The sequence below is a fragment of the Trachemys scripta genome, chromosome 4 (genome assembly GCF_013100865.1).
Source record: "Trachemys scripta elegans isolate TJP31775 chromosome 4, CAS_Tse_1.0, whole genome shotgun sequence".
Lineage (NCBI taxonomy): Eukaryota > Metazoa > Chordata > Testudines > Emydidae > Trachemys > Trachemys scripta.
The window spans coordinates 138101504-138121815 of NC_048301.1; the positions used below are offsets into that span (position 1 = coordinate 138101504).

The 20312-nt window shown below is 56.4% G+C and overlaps 1 protein-coding gene across 1 annotated transcript in view; it reads right to left on the reverse strand.

Annotated features, from left to right (window-relative positions):
• CPNE5 (copine 5) overlaps nucleotides 1-20312 on the reverse strand; it is a 179429-nt gene that overhangs the window by 88998 nt on the left and 70119 nt on the right. The window contains exon 8 of the mRNA XM_034767802.1: nucleotides 14418-14481. Within this exon, the coding sequence (XP_034623693.1) occupies nucleotides 14418-14481 (64 nt within the window). The remainder of the gene's footprint in view (nucleotides 1-14417; nucleotides 14482-20312) is intronic.

The following is a 20312-nucleotide window of genomic DNA, read 5'->3' on the forward strand; positions in this document are numbered from 1 at the left end:
CTAGGCTCATACACCTGCTCCCTATCAGGAAGGGGGGGCAGGAGAAACCCTTAACTGTGCATTTCCTGGTTCTCCCATGGCTGAGTTTTGCTCAACTCCATGTTCTGCGGGGGGATGACGTACCACCGAGCTGCCGGCAGGTTTTGCCATTGACTATGAGATGGGGGGTTTGGTGCTGTTGCTGGCTGTAGCAAGGTTAAACGGTCCCTGGAACTGCCACTAGCAGCCTCTGGTTTCCACGAGCTTAGATTGGCCCATGTGGGTCTTTTATTAATAAGTGCATGGCCTATTGTGATCACGTGACGCAGCCCCCAGATGAGAGGTCTCCAAGTAGAACCCAGGAACTGCAGGAAGTGGTATTAGTCAGTCAGTAGTGGGTGCTCTCCCCAGGCAGTCAGTGCTGACGCCAATGCCCCAGCGTGGCACTAGGGGGTGCTGTGCTGCTGGAGGGGCTGCCATTTAGACAAGCAGTAAAACTGATCCTTTGGGGATTTTAAAGATCCCCTGGTCGTTTCCCCAAAGAACCCCAGTGTCCTGGCCAAATTCCAGCCTGGGTCCTACTGTGCCGCACCAAATCCCCCCTGCAGCTTCAGCTAGCTCCAGGATCCTTTTCTTCTCTTCCCCTAGGTTGTTGCACAGCATGGTCATGTGTGGGTGAGCAGCTGCTGTGCTCCGCCCCAGCGATGGCTGCATTTCCACAGTGAGCAAGTGATCCAGCCACTCCATCCCTTTCAGAATACATTTGTGACTGAGCCCGGAGGAGCCTGGTCTAGTGGTTAGAGCAGGGGACTGGGAGGGCTCCTGGGTTCCATCGCTAGCTCTGGTAAGGAGTGTGGTCTGTGCTTAGAAGAGGGGCTTAGCAGTCAGGACTTCTGGATCCCTGGCTCTGCCCTTACTGGTGGGGAGACCGACCTTGGGCTGGTCACTTCCCCTGTGTGCTTGTCTCCCGCTCTGCGTGATGGGGTTTATAATGCTTACCCAAAGCCCTTTGAGCCTTCCACAGGAAAGGTGCTATAGACCTGTGACATGTTATTATCATAATCCTGGGGAATAGGACCCGGGGCTGCTGAACCAAGCGCCGAGGCAGCAGAAACTGACAGCGGGGAGAGACTGCAAATGCAGGGCTGGCTGGCTGCTCCCTGAGCCCTGCCTCCTGTTACAGATGCCCTGGAGCAGGGGTGGGTAAACTACAGCCTGGGGACCGCATCGGGCCTTTCAGACATTTTAATCCGGCCTTGAGTTCCCACCGGGGAGCGGGGTCTGGGGCTTGGCCAGCTCCAGCGGGGAGCGGGGTTGGGGGCTTGCCCCACTCTGCACATGCCATGGATCTGTGCGGCTCCCAGAAGCAGCGGCATGTCCCCCCTCTGGCTCCTACATGTAGAGGCAGCCAGGGGGCTTCCCACACTGCCCCCACCCCAAGCGCTGCCCCCGCAGCTCCCATTGGTCAGGAATCACAGCCAATGGCACCTGCGGACAGGGCCCTGTGCAGAGCCATCTGGCTGCACCTCCACATAGGAGCCGGAGGGGAGTACATGCTGTGACGAACTGGGACTGTTCTTAATGTGGTCTTTGAATGCTGAGTGGGGAGTGTTGGCTGGGAAGGCAGGGGAGGTTGGCTAGGACGGTCTGCATTGGGGGATGGGAGACTGGCCTTGAGGGAAGATACCTGAGCATGTAACATGAGAACCCAGGAAGGAGTTAGAGGCCAGGTGACACTTTTGCGGGGAAACTGAACAAAGGCTGTGGGAGGGGTCACTGAAGGGAGAGTTTCAGGAGCTGGCTGGTGGAATGGCTGGGAGGTAGACAGGGCTCTGACCTCCCAAGGGGGCTGTGGGGCCCTGGGACCCCAAAATGGACCTAACTGGGGCGGATCCTGTTGACTGTGACTGAAAGACCAGTCTTGGACTGTGTTCCTGTCGTCTAAATAAACCTTCTGCTTTACTGGCTGGCTGAGAGTCATGGTGAATCGCAGGAAGCCGGGGGTGCAGGGCCCTGAGCTCCCCCACACTCCGTGACACATGCTGCTGTTTCCGGGAGCTGCTTGAGGTAAGCGCCTCCCGGAGCCTGCACCCCTGGCCCCCTCCAGCACCCCAACCTCCTCCCCATCCCTTATCCGCCTCCTGCCCTCTGAACCACTCAGTCCCAGCCTGAAGCACCCTCCTGCACCCCCAACCCCTCATCCCCAGCCCCATCCCAGAACCCTCACCCCCCCACCCCAACCCCCTGCCCCAGCCTGTAACCCCCTCACACATCCTGAATTCCTCATTTCTGGCCCCACTCCAGAGCCTGCTCCCCCAGCCAGAGCCCTCACCCCTCCCACACTCCAACCCCCAATTTTGTGAGCATTCATGGCCCACCATACAATTTCCATACCCAGATGTGGTCCTTCGGCCAAAAAGTTTGTCCACCCCTGCCCTGGAGTCTGGCAGAGACCCCCGGACAGTGGAAGGCAGCCTTGGAGAAGGGGCTGTGCGGAGCATCTGTTACCCCCATGATGCCAGTCTCCCTAGTGACTGCAGCAAAAGTTGCCATGAGGGTGCAGTCTGGTCCAGTGTTGGGCAGGAAGCAGTGGTGCCCTCTGCCCCTCACCTGAACACCTGCTCAGTGCGGAGGCTGATGGGAACTGCAAGCCCCCAGCTCCCATTGGGATAGGACGGATCCTTTAAAGGCCCCTAGAGCGACCCCACTGCCCCGGCTGCTGGGCCAGCTGCCACACACTGTGTGGGCTCTGGCACCAGCCCCTCAGCGTGACGGGGAAGGGAGCAGAGGTAGCACTTTCCACACCACCATGCTGGCTGGACACCCCATCCAATGCCCGCAAGGCACCAGCACCATTGGCTGCCTGTGAAAGCTGCCCGCCAGTCTCAACCCTGCTCCTCTGCTGGGCTCCGCGCGGGATAGAGAAGGTGCCTTTCTCCAATGGATCCAAACCCCGAGGAGGTGTTGCCGTCCCTGGCCGGGGCTGGGTGAGGTGCAGCCCTGATGGGAGCTGCTTCACCCTCTGCCAGGATTTGTGATCTTCACACCAGCTGGCAGGCTGGCCTCAGCCACCGGGCCCAATTCCCTCCCTCATCACCCTGATGTAAATCAGGAGTGACTCCACCAGGCCCGATTCCTCCCTCATCATCTTGGTGTCAATCAGGAGTGACTCCACCGGGCCTGATTACCCCTCATCACCCTGATGTAAATCAGGAGTGATTCCACTGGGCCCGATTCCCCCCTCATCACCCCAGTGTAAATCAGGAGTGACTCCACCGGGCCCGATTCCCCCCTCATCACCCCGGTGTCAATCAGGAGTGACTCCACTGGGCCCAATTCCTCCCTCATCACCCCGGTGTCAATCAGGAGTGATTCCACCAGGCCCAATTCCCCGCTCATCATCCCGGTGTCAATGAGGAGTGACTCCACTGGGCCCAATTCTCCCCTCCAGTGTAAATCAGGAGTGACATTACTGAAGTCAGTGGTGCCACAGAGGTGTCAAATGCGTGGGAGTGAGAGGAGAATCTGGCCCCAGTCGAACGGCTCAGCCTGCAGTGTCAGCCCCATCTGCGCACAGGGGAGCGAATTCCTCTGTGCAGCAGAACAGCTGGCAGGGCTGCTTTGTATTCGCTCCAGCAGGTTCCTGTAAGGGAGGGGATGCAGGTGTCTGGGCTAGTGCATGGGAGGGGGGGCATGGAGGATATGTCCAGTATGGTGGGGGAGGCGTGTGAGCACGTGTACAAACACACGTGTAGAACGTGTACACCGGAGAGCGTGCCAGTGTGGATCCTTTGTGGGGCATGTTTGTGAGCGTGTGTGACTGTGAAATGGGTGTGGGTGTGTGCCTCTGTGTAGGTGGTGTTTAGAGTGGGTGTGTCTGTGGGGCCAGCAATTGGCTGTTTGGGGGCCATGTGCCCATGTGGGAGTTGCCCCGGGCTGAGTTCAGAGCTGTCCGGGTTTCCCTGTGGAGCGGAGGGTGCACATGGCCCGGCTGCGGCCCCCACCACGCAGCAATGCAGCAGTTGGTGATAACAGACGGGCTGGCTCCCAAGGAGCGGTCACCGAGGGTCACACTATGCCAGCTTGTGCCAGCTGCCTCCTGCTGCATTCGTGGGTAGCCCCGTCTGTGTCTCCTGGTCACAGGCACGAGCTGCCAGGAGCAGTCTGCTCCCGGAGAGGCAGGGTCTGCCTGAGCAGGAGAGCCCGTGGGGGCGCTCCTCCACGGCCTGGGCAGCCAGGCAGGGCTCTGAGCTGGGGACGGGACCCTGAACAAAAGAGCCGCCAGCTCCCCATGGAAGACAGTGGGGCACTTCATGGCACAGGGGCTGCACTGATGGAGGAGAAAAGTCCTGGGAGCCTGCCTGAGCCGGGCTAGACACCAAATGGGCACCTAACGCGCTGTCTGCACAATCGTACCTGCAGATCGCTTCACACACACACACACGTACCCACACACCGCTACACACAGACACACACGCACACCACTACACACACACACATACCCGCACACCGCTACACACACATCCACACACGCACACCACTACACACACACATACCCGCATACAGCTACACACAAATCCACACACGCACACCACTACACACACACATGTACCCACACACCGCTACACACACATCCACACATGCACACCACTACACACACACACACCTGCACACCACTACACACACACGTACCCACACACCGCTACACACACATCCACACACACACACCACTACACACACACACACGTACTTGCAGATCACCTCACACACACACACACGTACCCACACACTGCTACACACATCCACACATGCATAACACTACACACACACCTGCACACCAGTACACACACATGTACCTGCACATCGCTACACACACATCCACACACGCACGCCACTACACACACACACTTGTACCTGCACACCACTACGCACACACTCATAACTGCACATTGCTACACACACACACATACTTGTACCCGCTCACTGCTACACATGCACACTCGTACCGATTCACTGCTACACACATGCACATACTTGTACCCGCTCATTGCTACACACACACATTCGTACCCATTCACTGCTACACACACGCACATACTTGTACCCGCTCACTGCTACACACACACACTCACACACTCGGACCTGCTCGCTTGCTGGGTTTTCTCAGGAGAGCCATTCCCTGGGCGGCACAGCTGGCTCTTCAGGCGGGTGCCCCACGGCCCGGCTCAGAGGAATGGACTGGATTCCCGGAGCAGAGCTTCCCGCTCAGAAACACCAGCACCCACAGACACAGCAGGACTTAGGGGCTCGCAGCCTCCTTCTCCAAGCGCCAAGGTGAAGGCAGGCCCAGGGCTCGAGCAGAGCTTGGACAGTGTCCTGATGCCACCCCCACAGACCCTGCCCAGCCTCTGCTGGGCGCCAGCCCAGGAGCCCAGGGCCAGAGTAAACTGGCCTGGCTCCACTGGTGTTACCCCTGCTGCCCCACTGACCCCGGTGCAGTTACACCCGTTAGCTGAGGATCCAGCCCAGCGATGAGCCTTGTCTAGCACGTCCCCTCTCCAACGTACAGGGCAGGCCACCCAGGGTGCTCTGCGCAGGATACTGCGCTTGCTGCTGGGGATGATGGCCAAGGAAGGAGGTTACGTCCAGGCCACAGGCTGGGCCGGTGGGGTAGGACCATCGTTCCACTTGCCCAGCGCTGCTGTGATCCGGTGTCGCCCGGTTACAGGGATTCGCTCAGCACTTAGACCCTTCCTGGGGAGCAGGGCCTGCGGGAGTCCAACAGTGGTTCTGTTAATGCCCCACTCAAAGCGCTGGGGACAGCTGTCCTCCGTCACCTCACCCCCACTGCAGAAGGGTGGACATGCCGCTGGCGAGGCCCTTGTGGCTGGCTGTGCCTCATCTAGCGCCCCTGCTGACAGCTGCTCCAGGCCCGTGGTGGTTGCCTCTTCCCGTGACAGCCTTCGGCCAAGTCTCTCCTAGTCCCCCCACCAGGGTAACAATCTAACAAATAATTCCAAGCCCTTGTGTGAGCTCTCAGCCCCGACACTGGGCCCAGAGGTCCTTCCGCCCCTTGTCTCAGGGTTTCACAGGGCTTCCATCTGCCAGGCTCACAGTTCTCAAGGTTCACCCTCCTTTCAGGGCAGGGGCTCGCAGGGTCTCCCTGGAGTCTACCGACAAGTCCCCCCAACACAAACTGAAACCACTTCTGCCTCTCTAGGCTGAAACGCCTGTTCCTCTTGAGTTTCCCCTGCTGCGCCCCTCAGCTGAATGTCTCCCCGGGCCAGAGCTGGCACCACTGCAGCTTGCTCCACCATGGTGGCTTCTCCAACTCTCCTGGCCTCTTGCCAGGTTCTTCACTCGAGAGACAGTCCCAGGGCCAGCCAGGCTTCCTCTCCGACCCTGCCAGCCTCTCCCCTGCCAAGGGAGGGAGAGCAGCAGCCCTGCCCACCCCCTGCAGCCCTCTTCTGCTCTGGGTAACTGTGATGAACTGGGCCTGTTCTTACTGTGGTCTGTGAATGCTGACAGGGGAGTGTGGCTAGGATAGTCTGCATTGGAGGATGGGAGTCTGCCCGAAGGCGAATACCTGAGCGTGTAACATGAGAACCCAGGAAGGGGTTGGAGGCCAGGTGACACCTTGGCCCGGGAAACTGAACAAAGGCGGTGGGAGGGGTCGCAGAGTGCTGGAAGCGGGCTGGAGAGATGGCTCTGACCCCCCAAAGGGGGGTGGGCTGGGATGCCCTGGGACCCCAAGCTGGACCTACCTGAGGGGGGGGCCCTGTTGTCTGTGCCTGCAAGACCTGTCTTGGACTGTATTCCTGTCATCCAAATAAACCTTCTGCTTTACTGGCTGGCTGAGAGTCATGGTGAATCGCAGGAAGCCGGGGGTGCAGGGCCCTGAGTCCCCCAATACTCCGTGACAACTGGTGGCAGCGGCGGGATCTACTGCACCCCGTGGACGGCGCTTCCTGCAGTAAGTGACTGGGAAGCAGTAAAACGAAGGGGGATTGACGGGGACTAGGCGTGCTGAAGAGTGAGAGAGAGACGGTTATTACCCCTGGGAGTGTGTGACCAGCGAGAAGGACTTTTGCAGTAACAGGGTCCCCCGGGGGGATAGCAGCGAGTGGTCCCGGGGCAGAGGAGTCTGCAGCTCGACCCTGGCAGAGAGGTGGTGACCTCGAGAAGGGCTGGCACACTAGGGGTCTCCCTGGGAACTGTGGGGAGCTGTGAGCACACAGGCCGGTGAGTGGCCAGCAGGAAGATGTATGCCAAGCGGCTTAAGAGCGACCTGGTGGAGCTGTGCAAGCAGAGGGGGCTGCACATTGGGAGGCTCACCAAAGAACAGCTCACTGCCCGGCTGGAGGCGGAAGATCGCGCGAATGAACTGATCCCTGTGTCTCAGGGAAGCAGCCTGGCAAATGCAGCGCAGGCACCAGTGTCTGTCCCAGCTGGGAGTGGTCAGCCGGCTGCTGAGGGCTTCCCGAGACCCCTCCTTCTTATGTCTAGGGGAAGGGTGGGGAGGAGCCCAGCAAATACCGAGGGCGCCGTGACCCCCCCCCGGCCAGCAGGGGATCCTCCCGGCGAAGCTCGCCGGCCAGCAGAGGATCCTCCCGGCGACGTTCGGCATCCGTGGAGCGGAATTGGCTGGAATGGGAGAAAGAGCTAAAACTGAGAGAGCTGGAGGATCGTGAACAACAGAGACAGCATGAACGGGAGGAGAAAGAGAAACGGAGACAGCATGAAGAGAGACAGCGTCAGCATGAAGAGAGACAGCGTCAGCATGAACGGGAGGAGAATGAGAGACAGCGTCAGCATGAACTGGAACTGGCGAGATTGAAGGGCAGCGAACCCCCGGCTGCGGTGAGTGAGGGGGGACCCAGGACTGCACGGAGCTTTGATAAGTGCATCCTGGCCCCACGCAAGGAGGGGGAGGACATGGATGACTTCCTGGAGGCCTTTGAGACGGCCTGCGAGCTGCACCGGGTTGATCTCGCGGACAGACTCCGGGTCCTTACCCCCTTACTGGACCCCAAAGCCGTGGCATTGTACCGCCAACTGGAAGAGGCAGAGAAAGGGGACTACGAACTGTTCAAAAAGGCCCTGCTACGAGAGTTTGGGCTGACTCCTGAGATGTACCGGGAAAGGTTCCGGAGTCAGGGTAAAACCCCTGAGATCTCATACCTGCAACTAGCCGTCCGCATGGAAAGATACACCAGCAAGTGGGCTGATGGGGCCCAGACGAAGGAGGACCTGGTCAAACTGCTGGTACTGGAGCAACTGTATGAGCGGTGCCCATCCGACCTGAGGCTGTGGTTGGTGGACAGAAAGCCAGAGAACCCGCGACATGCAGGCCGGCTGGCCGATGAGTTTGTAAAGAGCCTGTCAGGAGATAACAGGGAGGAGTCCCAAAGGAACAGTCCCACCACAACGCAGGGAGAGAGTCACCATGGGACCTCCCCGTGGGAAAATACAGAAAAACCCCATCAAAGGGGAACATCCAGCGTCAGGACCATCCGACCCACTCAAGGGGACCCATGGGACATGGGCTGCTACCACTGTGGCCAAAAGGGCCACATACGGGCCCAGTGCCCCAGGCTCAGGGACAGACTGAGCAGACCGAACCCACAGAGGGTTGACTGGGTAGAGACCCAGCCCGGCGAGAGGCAGCATTCCCAGGGAAGGGGGGCTGGCAGAGTACCACCTGCTAAGGAGGGAGGAGAGCTCCAGGCCAGCTCCTCTAGGGGGCTGGATGCTCCAGACTCAGGGTTTTTGGTTTATACGGTGGGCGCGGGGCTGTCCCTCCGGAGAGAGTACCTTGTTCCCCTGGAGGTGGATGGGAGGAAGGTCAATGGATACTGGGATACGGGTGCAGAGGTGACGCTGGCCCGGCCCAAGGTGGTGGCCCCAGATCAGGTGGTGCCCAACACCTACCTGACCCTGACGGGGGTGGGCGGAACACCAGTCAAAGTGCCCGTGGCAAGGGTACACCTGAAGTGGGGGGCCAAGGAGGGCCCCAAGGATGTGGGGGTACACCCGTATTTGCCCACTGAGGTATTGATGGGGGGGGACCTGGAGAACTGGCCAAGCAACCCCCAAAGGGCACTGGTTGTGACCCGCAGTCAGAGCCGGCGAGGGGCACTGCGCCCTGGCCTTGGGGGGGTGCCTTGCCTGAGGCGCAGGACCCTAACCTGGTGGGGAGGGAACGCCTAGGGACACGGCTCAGGAAGGCTGCAGCTTCAGACCCAGCGGGCGAGAAAGAGCAGGTGGCCATCCCTGTCCCAGCTGCTGAGTTTCAGGCCGAGTTACAGAGAGATCCCTCCTTGCGGAAGATAAGGGACCTGGCCAACCTCAATGCGGTACAGACCATGGGACGAGGTGGCCGGAAAAGGTTCCTGTGGGAGAAGGGGTTCCTGTACCGAGAATGGGCTCCCCCAGGGAAAATGGAGTCAGTGGGGATCAGGAGGCAGCTGGTGGTACCCCAGAAGTATCGCCGCCAGCTGCTGTGCCGGGCCCATGACATTCCCCTCTCAGGGCACCAGGGAGCCTGGCGTACCCAGCAGAGGCTGCTACGGAGCTTTTACTGGCCTGGGGTCTTTGTTACTGTCCGACAGTACTGCGGATCCTGTGACCCCTGTCAGAGGGGGAGGAAGGCCTGGGACAAGGGGAAAACAGCTTTAGGACCCTTGCCCAGCATAAAGGATCCTTTCCGGAGGGTGGCCAAGGTTAAAAGGGCGGCTTTAAACCAAGAGAGCCCAAAGCACAGACCTCCAGACTGGAGCACTGGGAGAAGACCACAGCCCAGTTGGAACCCCAGAGGTATGGGGGTGGGAAAAGGGCACAGGCCGCATAAATCTTCCCACATGCGAACTGCGAGGGCCATCAAGCACCCCCGACCTAAGGGGGGGCGTGAAACTGGAGGGGCCTGGTGTAATTCTCACCAAGGAATGGGAGGGATGCGGGGGCATCCATGGGAACGGGGGTAGGTTCGAACTTCCCCGGGTCACTGGCTAAAGTGACCCTGCTCAGTTCGGTCTCGAAGGGGGGAGATGTGACGAACTGGGCCTGTTCTTACTGTGGTCTGTGAATGCTGACAGGGGAGTGTGGCTAGGATAGTCTGCATTGGAGGATGGGAGTCTGCCCGAAGGCGAATACCTGAGCGTGTAACATGAGAACCCAGGAAGGGGTTGGAGGCCAGGTGACACCTTGGCTTGGGAAACTGAACAAAGGCGGTGGGAGGGGTCGCTGAAGGCAGAGTGCTGGAAGCGGGCTGGAGAGATGGCTCTGACCCCCCAAAGGGGGGTGGGCTGGGATGCCCTGGGACCCCAAGCTGGACCTACCTGAGGGGGGGGCCCTGTTGTCTGTGCCTGCAAGACCTGTCTTGGACTGTATTCCTGTCATCCAAATAAACCTTCTGCTTTACTGGCTGGCTGAGAGTCATGGTGAATCGCAGGAAGCCGGGGGTGCAGGGCCCTGAGTCCCCCAATACTCCGTGACAGTAAACACCCAGCTCCTCCCCCAGCAGGGCTCATCTGGAACTGGGCGTGGCCCACGCTCCTATTAACTCTTTCAGAGCCACCCCGCACACCCAGACTGTGATTCGCTGAAGCCCATGGGCCGGAGCCCTTGGCTGGTGCCCATGGGACTCTGCTATCAACTGTGACACAGCTGTGCCGATCATGCCAGCCGAGGCTCCAGCCCCGGAACCACCTGGTTCTGCTGCAGACTAACTGCCGTGCTGCAGAAAAGCTGTATCCCGACGCCTGGGGGATTTGATCTGGAGAGGCTGCTTGTGTGGATGACGATGCACCCCCAGGAAAGATGGTGGTTGCATTCGATTTAGGGCTTGGCTAGATGAACAGTTACTGTGTGCCAAGCAGGGGCGTCAATCCACAGTGCACCAGCCCACTACGCACTAACCGGTCCTCTGATCCCCTCCTGTTTCGAAGTGGGTAGATCAAAGCTCGCTAGGGAACTGTGACGTTGCACTCCATATGTTTTACGGAAATATGCTAATGAGCGTGAATATAATGTAACTGGAATATGCTTCATGCAAAAGGTCTCTTGTAAGGTATCATTACAAAGGTTATAATCTACTGAGAGTGTTCATCCTATTTGTATGCATGTATCATTCTTGTATCTGAAGCTAGAAATATAAAGTATAACTCTGAGGTACTGTTGTAATTATGCAAAGTGTGGGCCATTGATGATGGTTTAGAATCTTGATGGCTCCCATTGACTAGGACAATTGGCTGTATGTGGCTCTGTTTACTTGTTAGCCTTCCTGTGTTCAGTAAGCCAGCCCAGGAAGAATGGTGGAATCCATCTTAAACCTGGCGCTTTTCCATGTAGAAGGAGGGATGGGGATCCAGAGAGACAAAAGATTCCTGCCTTGTGCCAAAGCTATAAAAGGGGGTGGAAGAGAACACAGGATGGTCCAAGTCATGAGAAAGCCCCTGCTTTTCACCTAAGATTCCTGCTGGAACTAACCAGGACTGTACCAGGGGAAAGGATTGGGCCCAGACCAGGAAGGAGTCTAGTCTGTGAAAGAAGCTTATTGGAACATCTCTGAGGCTGAGATTTACCGGTAAATAGTTTCTTAATGTATTAGGCGTAGACTTGCGTGTTTTGTTTTATTTTACTTGGTAACTTACTTTGTTCTGTCTGTTATTACTTGCAACCACTTAAATCCTACTTTTTATACTTAATAAAATCACTTTTGTTTATTAGTAAACCCAGAGTAAGTGATTAATACCTGGGGGAGCAAACAGCTGTGCATATCTCTCTATCAGTGTTATAGAGGGCGGACAATTTATGAGTTTATCCCATATAAGCTTCATACAGAGTAAAACAGATTTCTTTGGGGTTTGGATCCCATTGGGAACTGGGTGTCTGGATGCTGGAGATAGGTGACCTGCTAAGCAGTTTTTGGTTAAAGTCTACAGCTTTGGGGGTGTGGACCAGACCTGGGTCTGTGTTGCAGCAGGCTAGCGTGTCTGGCTCAACAAGGCAGGGTTCTGGAGTCCCTCCATCCATCCATCCTCATACACGCCGTCCATCCCCATACACCCCATCCATCCATCGCCATACACCCCATCCATCCGTCCTTACATCCATCCATCCCTATACACCCCATCCATCTATCTATCTAATCTATTGATAGATCTATCACCATACACCACATCTATCTATCTATCCCCATACACCACATCTATCTATCACCTACCTACATTCACCACCATGCATGGAAAGCTGCAGTGAGTCATGCAAAGAACCTGTAGGTCAAGCAAAGATGCTGGCGACAGGTGGAGAGCTGTAGCCATGCATGGGAAAATGGCTGTTCTGCACAGAATGGTGGTCAGTCCAGACTGGGAAGAACCAAGGAAGAGGCAGCGTTGCATGGAGAGAAGAGGCCATGCATGCCCCGGTGGTGGGGGAAGCAGCAAGCCAGAGGGCAGGACCCTGGTGCACAGGGCCACCAGTGAGCCTTGCTGGAGAAGCACTGATGTGCTGAGCTGACCATGCTTTGGAGCCTGGGTGGGACCTGGGTATGCTCCATGTCCTGCCGTGGACAGCCCTGAGATTTGCAGTAGGGGGATATAAATCAGTGTTACTCAATGGACTGCAGCAGTGTGAGGTTGATTTACACCAGCTGATTTACAAACCCATCCTCAGGGACTGCCAGCATCTCTGCAACAGAGAGAGGGACACTGGCAGAGCTGGGTGTGGGGAGTCCAGGGTTGGGCTAGCAGGGGGCTGCGGGATGGGAGTGAGGGGCACCAGCAGAGCTGGACGGCTGGAGGGAGCCCAGGGCTGGGATAGCAGGGGTTGCGGGTCGGGATTGAGGGGCACTGGCAGAGCTGGACAGGGTGTGGGGGGCCCAGGGCTGGGACAGCACAGGGCTGCGGGTCGGGATTGAGGGGCACCGGCAGAGCTGGGTGCATGGGGAGCCCAGAGCTGGGCTAGCAGGAGGCTGTGAGTCAAGACTGAGGAGCACCAGCAGATCTGTGCCGGGGGAAGCTTGCCTGGCCCTTGCTTGCGTTCTGCCCACCTCACAGAGCATTATGTTCAGCCACAAATGTTTAATAAGAGAACAAAGCAAAACAAGTAAAAGCCCTGACTGCGCAATATTCCTCATGCCGTCCCCTCCCCCTCCTGGGCCTTTCTGCTTGGCGAGATTAAGTGATCAAATATTAATCAGGAGTAATTATCCCTCCTCAGGCACCGCTCTCCTCCTGCAATGTGTGTTCCCAACCCGGCTCTGCTCCCCGCAATCCCTGCCTCTCAGCTTCCCAGCCGGCATGGAGCCTCACCACAGGTCACCGGCTGGGGTCAGGCTGGAGCGCAGAGCTGGCAACTATCTGTGCGCGTGGAAAGCAGCTGCTGAAGATTGAGGAGACGGGAGCAGGTGATGGGCTAGGGCCTCTCAATCCATGCAGGGGGAGAGAGGGGATTGGGGCCATGCCGGGAGGGCCGCGCAGCACAGGACAGCACTGGGGGAAGATACCATGAGGGAGTCTCCCTGCCACCTAGCACTACACGGCGGCACTGGGGTCAGCCCATGGGATGGGTAAACCAACCTCAGCTGAACGCCACGTTCCCCAAACGAGGCATGGGTAAACTCGGTTCCCCCTCGACGACACTACTGGGGTCAGCATGGACTGCAAGGGGAGAGCGCCCCCTGCTGGCCCCCGCACCCTATAGCACAGCGCCCCTAGCACTGTCCTGGGGCCAGCACTGCCTGTGAGGGGAGAGCGCCTCCTGCTGGCCCCTGCGCCCTATAGCACAGCGCCCCTAGCACCGTCCTGGGGTCAGCACGGACTGCGAGGGGAGAGCGCCACCTGCTGGCCCCCGCGCCCTATAGCACAGTGCCCCTAGCACCGTTCTGGGGCCAGCACGGACTGCGAGGGGAGAGTGCCCCCTGCTGGACCCCCATGCCCTATAGCACAGCGCCCCTAGCACCGTTCTGGGGCCAGCACGGACTGCGAGGGGAACGTGCCACCTGCTGGCTCCCCACGCCCTATAGCACAGCGCCCCTAGCACTGCCCTGGGGCCAGCACAGACTGCTAGGGGAGAGCGCCCCCTACTGAACCACCCACCTCACTCCCTGCAGACACTGGGTTTCCTTGGGAAAGATCTCCCATCCCAGCAGTGACCCAACCAGAGCCCCTGCCAGCACATGGGATCCGCTGTGCTCCTGGGGGTGTGGGATGTGTGATGTGCACATGCCCATGGGTGGGAACTCAGCACACGTCCTTCTTCCCCTCCAGGACCCAGCCTGTCCCGAGGACAGACTCCTCCATCTGCCTCCCCACCTCCCCTTGGGACCCTGCCCAGTGGAATCCCACCCCAGGTGAGTTCTGGGAGTCTCCCACAGCTGCCAGGTGCCCTCCTGCCAGTGCCAGTGAGACCCACTGGGCGGCACAGCAGCCACAACTCACCCGGCAGTTGCCCAGCTCCTCGGCCGACAGGATGATGGTGCCACACTTTTTCCCTGGAATCCCACTGCAGAAGAAAAGAGAGGGGGTCTGAGCCACTAGGCTGGCTCTGTCCAGAGAGCACCCCCCAACCCTGGGCTGGCCCTGCCCCAAGGTCGCCCCCTGGGTCCCAGCCACCGGCCCCGCACACTGCTCCCCAGCTGCTGTTTCCGTGCCTGGGGCCCTGCGCCCGGGACTCCACTGCCCGGCCCTGCACCCGAGGCTCTGCTCCCTGGCTCCGTGCCCACCCCCACCTGTGGTCCCAGTCTCGGCCCCCTTACCCCTGTCTGGGTCCCCGACTCCCAGAGACATGGCCCTGCTCCCGGACCCAGCTCTGGGAGCTGGGTGGGTGTGGTCAGGGGTAAGGGGGGGCATGAGGTAAAAAGTAAAAACTGCTTTCAGCACCCCCCCATATTAAAAAAGTGTTCCAGCACCACTGCCCGGCCCTGGGATGGCATTTGGAGGGCTGTAATCCAGCGCACTGTGTCTGCGCCACACCTGCCTGCCAAGTTACTGGGGAGCACACTTCCCCACCCCACCTGGCCTTGTCTGCACCAGGACGCCCCCGAGGTGTCGCTCCCTGGGGTGCAGCCCTGGAACAGACAGGGCTCAGGCTGTTCTCGCCCTGCGTGCTGGGTGTCCTGCACTGGCATTAGCTCCAGCTGGGCCCTTGGCAGTGTCACCCTGTAGAGGGGTTTGGCCGGGACTCGTCCCTCTCCGGGGTGGCGGGGAACCACACCGACTCCCTACTTCCTTTCAGTTGTGACGGGGAATTAGCCTGGCCGCGGGGGGTCTCGCGCCACGGCAGCAGTAGAGGCAAAACATAACAGTTATTCACACCCAGTGAATAGTAGTAAGTCACGGGCTCAGGTCCTCAGCCAGGAGCTGAGCAGCACTTATATAACACTAGTCTACAATTTTTGAGAAGTCGTCTGCTTCAGAGATAAAATGTGCTAGTTATTATGTATTTTGATGTGCTGAATTCAAATATGACAATTAAAACAACTGATTGGCTACTGTTTCTAAGATATTTAAGTTTTTACATTTTATGTCTATGTATATTGTGTAGATAGTAGAGTTTTAATAATAAATTGTAAACCTAGGTATTTTCATGTGTTTATGGTTGCTTTAATGATAATATTTCACCTGTCCTGTTTATGTAATACTTTAAAAATCAGCAAAAGGGTTATATAAATAAAAATTTTTATGAAACAAAAGGCAAAAAAACTATTATGTACATAGTTTAGTCCTATTCAATGTCTACTCAGCGCTTCTTGGCTTGTCTCTTGTATTCATTAAATGGAGCATCTCTTGTCACTGTCCAGCAATAGTCTGCAAGCATTGATGGGCTCCATTTGCCCTGATAGCGTTTCTCCATTGTTGCAATGCCTGGTGAAATCGCTCGCCGTGCTCATCGTTCACTGCTCTGCAGTTCAGTGGAAAAAAATCTAGATGAGAGTGCAAAAAATGTATCTTTAGTGCCATGTTGCAACCAAGGCTTTTGTATGCCTTGAGGAGGTTTTCCACCAACAACCTGTAGTTGTCTGCCTTGTTGTTTCCGAGAAAATTTATTGCCACTAACTGGAAGGCTTTCTATGCCGTCTTTTCCTTGCCACGCAGTTCATGGTCAAATGCATCATCTCGAAGAAGTTCACGAATCTGAGGACCAACAAAGACACCTTCCTTTATCTTAGCTTCACTTAACCTTGGAAATTTTCCACGGAGGTACTTGAAAGCTGCTTGTGTTTTGTCAATGGCCTTGACAAAGTTCTTCATCAGACCCAGCTTGATGTGTAAGGGTGGTAACAAAATCTTCCTTGATTCAACAAGTGGTGGATGCTGAACACTTTTCCTCCCAGGCTCCAATGACTGTCGGAGTGGCCAATCTTTCTTGATGTAATGGGAATCTCTTGCACAACTATCCCATTCACAGAGAAAACAGCAGTACTTTGTGTATCCAATCTGCAGACCAAGCAAGAGAGCAACAACCTTCAAATCGCCACAAAGCTGCCACTGATGTTGGTCATAGTTTATGCACCTCAAAAGTTGTTTCATGTTGTCATAGGTTTCCTTCATATGGACTGCATGACCAACTGGAATTGATGGCAAAACATTGCCATTATGCAATAAAACAGCTTTAAGACTCGTCTTCGATGAATCAATGAACAGTCTTCACTCATCTGGATCGTGAAGGATGTTGAGGGCTGCCATTACACCATCGATGTTGTTGCAGGCTACAAGATCACCTTCCATGAAGAAGAATGGGACAAGATCCTTTTGACGGTCACGGAACATGGAAACCCTAACATCACCTGCCAGGAGATTCCACTGTTGTAGTCTGGAGCCCAACAGCTCTGCCTTACTCTTGGGTAGTTCCAAATACCTGACAAGGTCATTCAGTTCACCTTGTGTTATGAGGTGTGGTTCACAGGAGGAGGATGGGAGAAAATGTGGGTCCTGTGACATTGATGGTTCAGGACCAGAAGTTTCATCCTCTTCCTCTTCCTCGTCTGACTCAAGTGAAAATGATTCTGGTGCATCAGGAACCGGCAGTCCTTCTCTGTGGGGTACTGGGCGTATAGCTGATGGAATGTTTGGATAATGCACAGTCCACTTTTTCTTCTTTGACACACCTTTCCCAGCTGGAGGCACCATGCAGAAGTAACAATTGCTGGTATGATCTGTTGGCTCTCTCCAAATCATTGGCACTGCAAAAGGCATAGATTTCCTTTTCCTGTTCAACCACTGGCGAAGATTTGTTGCACAAGTGTTGCAGCATATGTGTGGGGCCCACCTCTTGTCCTAATCTCCAATTTTGCACCAAAATAAAGGTGATAGGCTTTCTTAACCATAGTGGTTATACTGCGCTTTTGTGATGCAAAAGTCACTTCACCACAAACATAGCAGAAGTTATCTGAACTGTTCACACAAGTACGAGGCATCTCTGCTCACTTTGGCTAAACAGAAATGTGTCCCTTTGCAAAATCAAACACTGACGAATAAGAGAGCACGACACTGTATGATTTCTAGAGCTGATATAGGGCAATTTGTTCAGCAGAGTGATGTAAGCTTCGTTATGATTGCATCATCCATGACTTCTAGGAATAACATGATGCAATTCATATCATGTATGACGTAATACCAGCTTCAGATTGCATCATTCATTGTTTTGCCTAAAAAGCAAGTACTGTCCAAACCGAGTCATAGATTTATTCATAGATCCAGTCAAAGATGTATTTTAGTCATTTCTAGTTTAAATTGAGATCCCTTCCCTTTATAACTCACTTATCCTCCGCCATTCCCAAGTCAAGGGTCATATATACTGACCCAATAGCATATCTTGAAAACTAGAGCCAATCAACAATTTTAAGCATCATTTTCGTTCTCAGTGACCCAGAATTAGTAAAGTTTGACTACATTTATTTCAAAAGCATTTTGGCTGTAGAGCAGTGTAATGAGCAGGCCCTGGCCCTGGGGCGGAGCAACAAAGAGTCAATGGCTCAGGCCCTCAGGCAGGGGCTGAGCAAACAGGTAAACAGCAGGCCCAGGCTCCTGGCTCCGAAGGGCCTGCGAGAGGGTGAGACTGACACCCACAAGTTGGGTGGCAGGGGGGACGCAGGCCCACCCACTCCACTGCGTCCCAGCCTGGGGCCCTGGCAGCGGTAGAAGACCTGCTGTGGTGTCAGTGGGATCCTGGCCGCAACACACTGACATTGGCTCTGGCAGTGCTGCAGCCAGATAGGGTCTGCTGCCCCCAGGCTACTTCCTAACTCCCCCTCTAGAGGTACCTGGGTCCGGACGGTGTTCTCCAAGGGGTCAAGCACCATGGGCCCCTCAGGGTAACTGGAAAGCGGTAGGCTTGGCAGCTCCCATTGGTAACTTGCGAGGGGCAGGCTTGACAGCTCATCTGGGCTCTGGTCGTCATCAGATATCAGCTGGTCCAGCCATCTTCGGGTTGGCCGCCGATTGCCGGGGGTCTCCCAGCCAGGAGCTAGGCCACAGGCGTCTGGCTTCTCCGGTGGCTGTACTTCTAGTGAGCTCTGGGGTTGGGATTTTATACTTCCTGTCCTGCGCCTTGACCTCTGGGGGGCAGGCACAGGATTCACTGGCTCCGCCCACTTTGGTGTCTGGAGAGGCTCGTCCCTCTCTGGGGCGGCGGGGAACCACACCAACTCACTACACACATACACCCCTCAAGTCTGGCTCCCGCTCATCGGGGCCAGACCCTTCCAAACCTCCCAGGCGGGACAGAAAGTCTGCATTCGCGTGGTCCTTACCCACCCTATGACAAACAGTAAAAGCATAGGGCTGTAGTGCCAGGTACCAGCGCATTATTCTCTTATTATTATTTTTCATTTTGGCCAGCCACTGTAGCGAGGCGTGGTCGGTGACCACTGTGTACGGGGCCCCGAGGATGTAATAACGCAAGGCGTCACAAGCCCATTTCACTGAAAGGGCCTCCTTCTCTACCACCGCATAGTTATTCTCCCGTGGAAACAATTTCCGGCTAATATACAAGACCGGGTGTTCTTCTCCATCAACCTCCTGGGACAGGACGGCCCCAAGTCCTATCTCCAAGGCGTCTGTCTGGAGGATGAACTCCCAGTTGAAGTCTGGGCTATATAGGACCGGTTCGTGGCAGAGATTCTCTTTGAGTGTCTGAAAGGCATCTTCGCACTCCGGGGTCCAAACTACATGCCGGGGGCTGTCCTTGGTCAAAAGCCCAGTCAAGGGGGCTGCAATAGACGCAAAGCAGGGAATAAACCACTGATAGTAGCCAGCATGTCCCAGAAACTGGCGCACTTGGTGCTTCGTGGTGGGAGGTGGGCAGGCTGCCAGGGCCTGAACCTTTCCCACGCGGGGCTTCACTTGTCCTCTCCCGCTGGTATACCCAAGATATGTGGTCTCTTGCCATCCAATGCAGCATTTTTTTGGATTGGCTGTCAAACCAGCTGCCCACAGGGAGCTCAGGACCACAGCTACCCACTCTAGGTGGTCTTCCCAATGGCAGCTGTAAACAACCACATCATCTAGGTATGCTGCAGCGTACTCTCAGTGGGGTTGGAGGAGGTGTACATCACCCATTGAAATGTTGCCAGGGCCCCATGGAGGCCGAAGGGCATTTGAGTAAACTGATACAGGCCCGTGGGGGTGGCAAATGCGGTCTTTTCCCTGAGGCGGGGTCGAGGGGGATCTGCCAGTATCCTTTGCTCAGATTGAGGGTGGTGAGGAAGCGGGCCTCTCCCAACTGTTCATCTACCCGGGGCATCGGATACGCATCGAACTTTGAAATGGCATTGACGCGCTGGAAGTCGATACAGAAATGTCATGTGCCATCGGGCTTGGGTACCAGCACTACCGGGCTGTGCCATTTGTTCTGCAATGGTTCAATGATTCCCAGGTCTAGCATAGCCTGTACTTCCTCCTCAACGACTTGCCGCATGCGGTGTGGCAAGGGCCTGATCGACTTCCAGATCACCACCCCAGGCTCCGTCTGAACGGTATGATGAACTAGAGTTGTGTAGCCCAGTTGGACTGTGAAGGTTCATGGGAACGCCTGCAGGAGGCACTGGGTCTGCTTACGTTGCTCCTCAGTAAGTGTCTTCTCGAGCTGGGGTCTGGCGGGGTCCTCTGTCAGGGGTACATGGGGGCCCAGCTCTTGCTCCGGTGGATGGGCTTAATTAAAAGGTCTCTCGCTCCCGCCAGGGCTTTAGGAGGTTGACAAGGTATCGTTGAGTTTTCTTGCGCCTGTCGGGCTGGTTGATCTCATAGGTGACGGGCCCGACCTTTCGGACCACCACATAAGGCCCTTGCCAACGGGCCAGTAGCTTTGACTCGCTTGAGGGCAGGAGGAGCAGA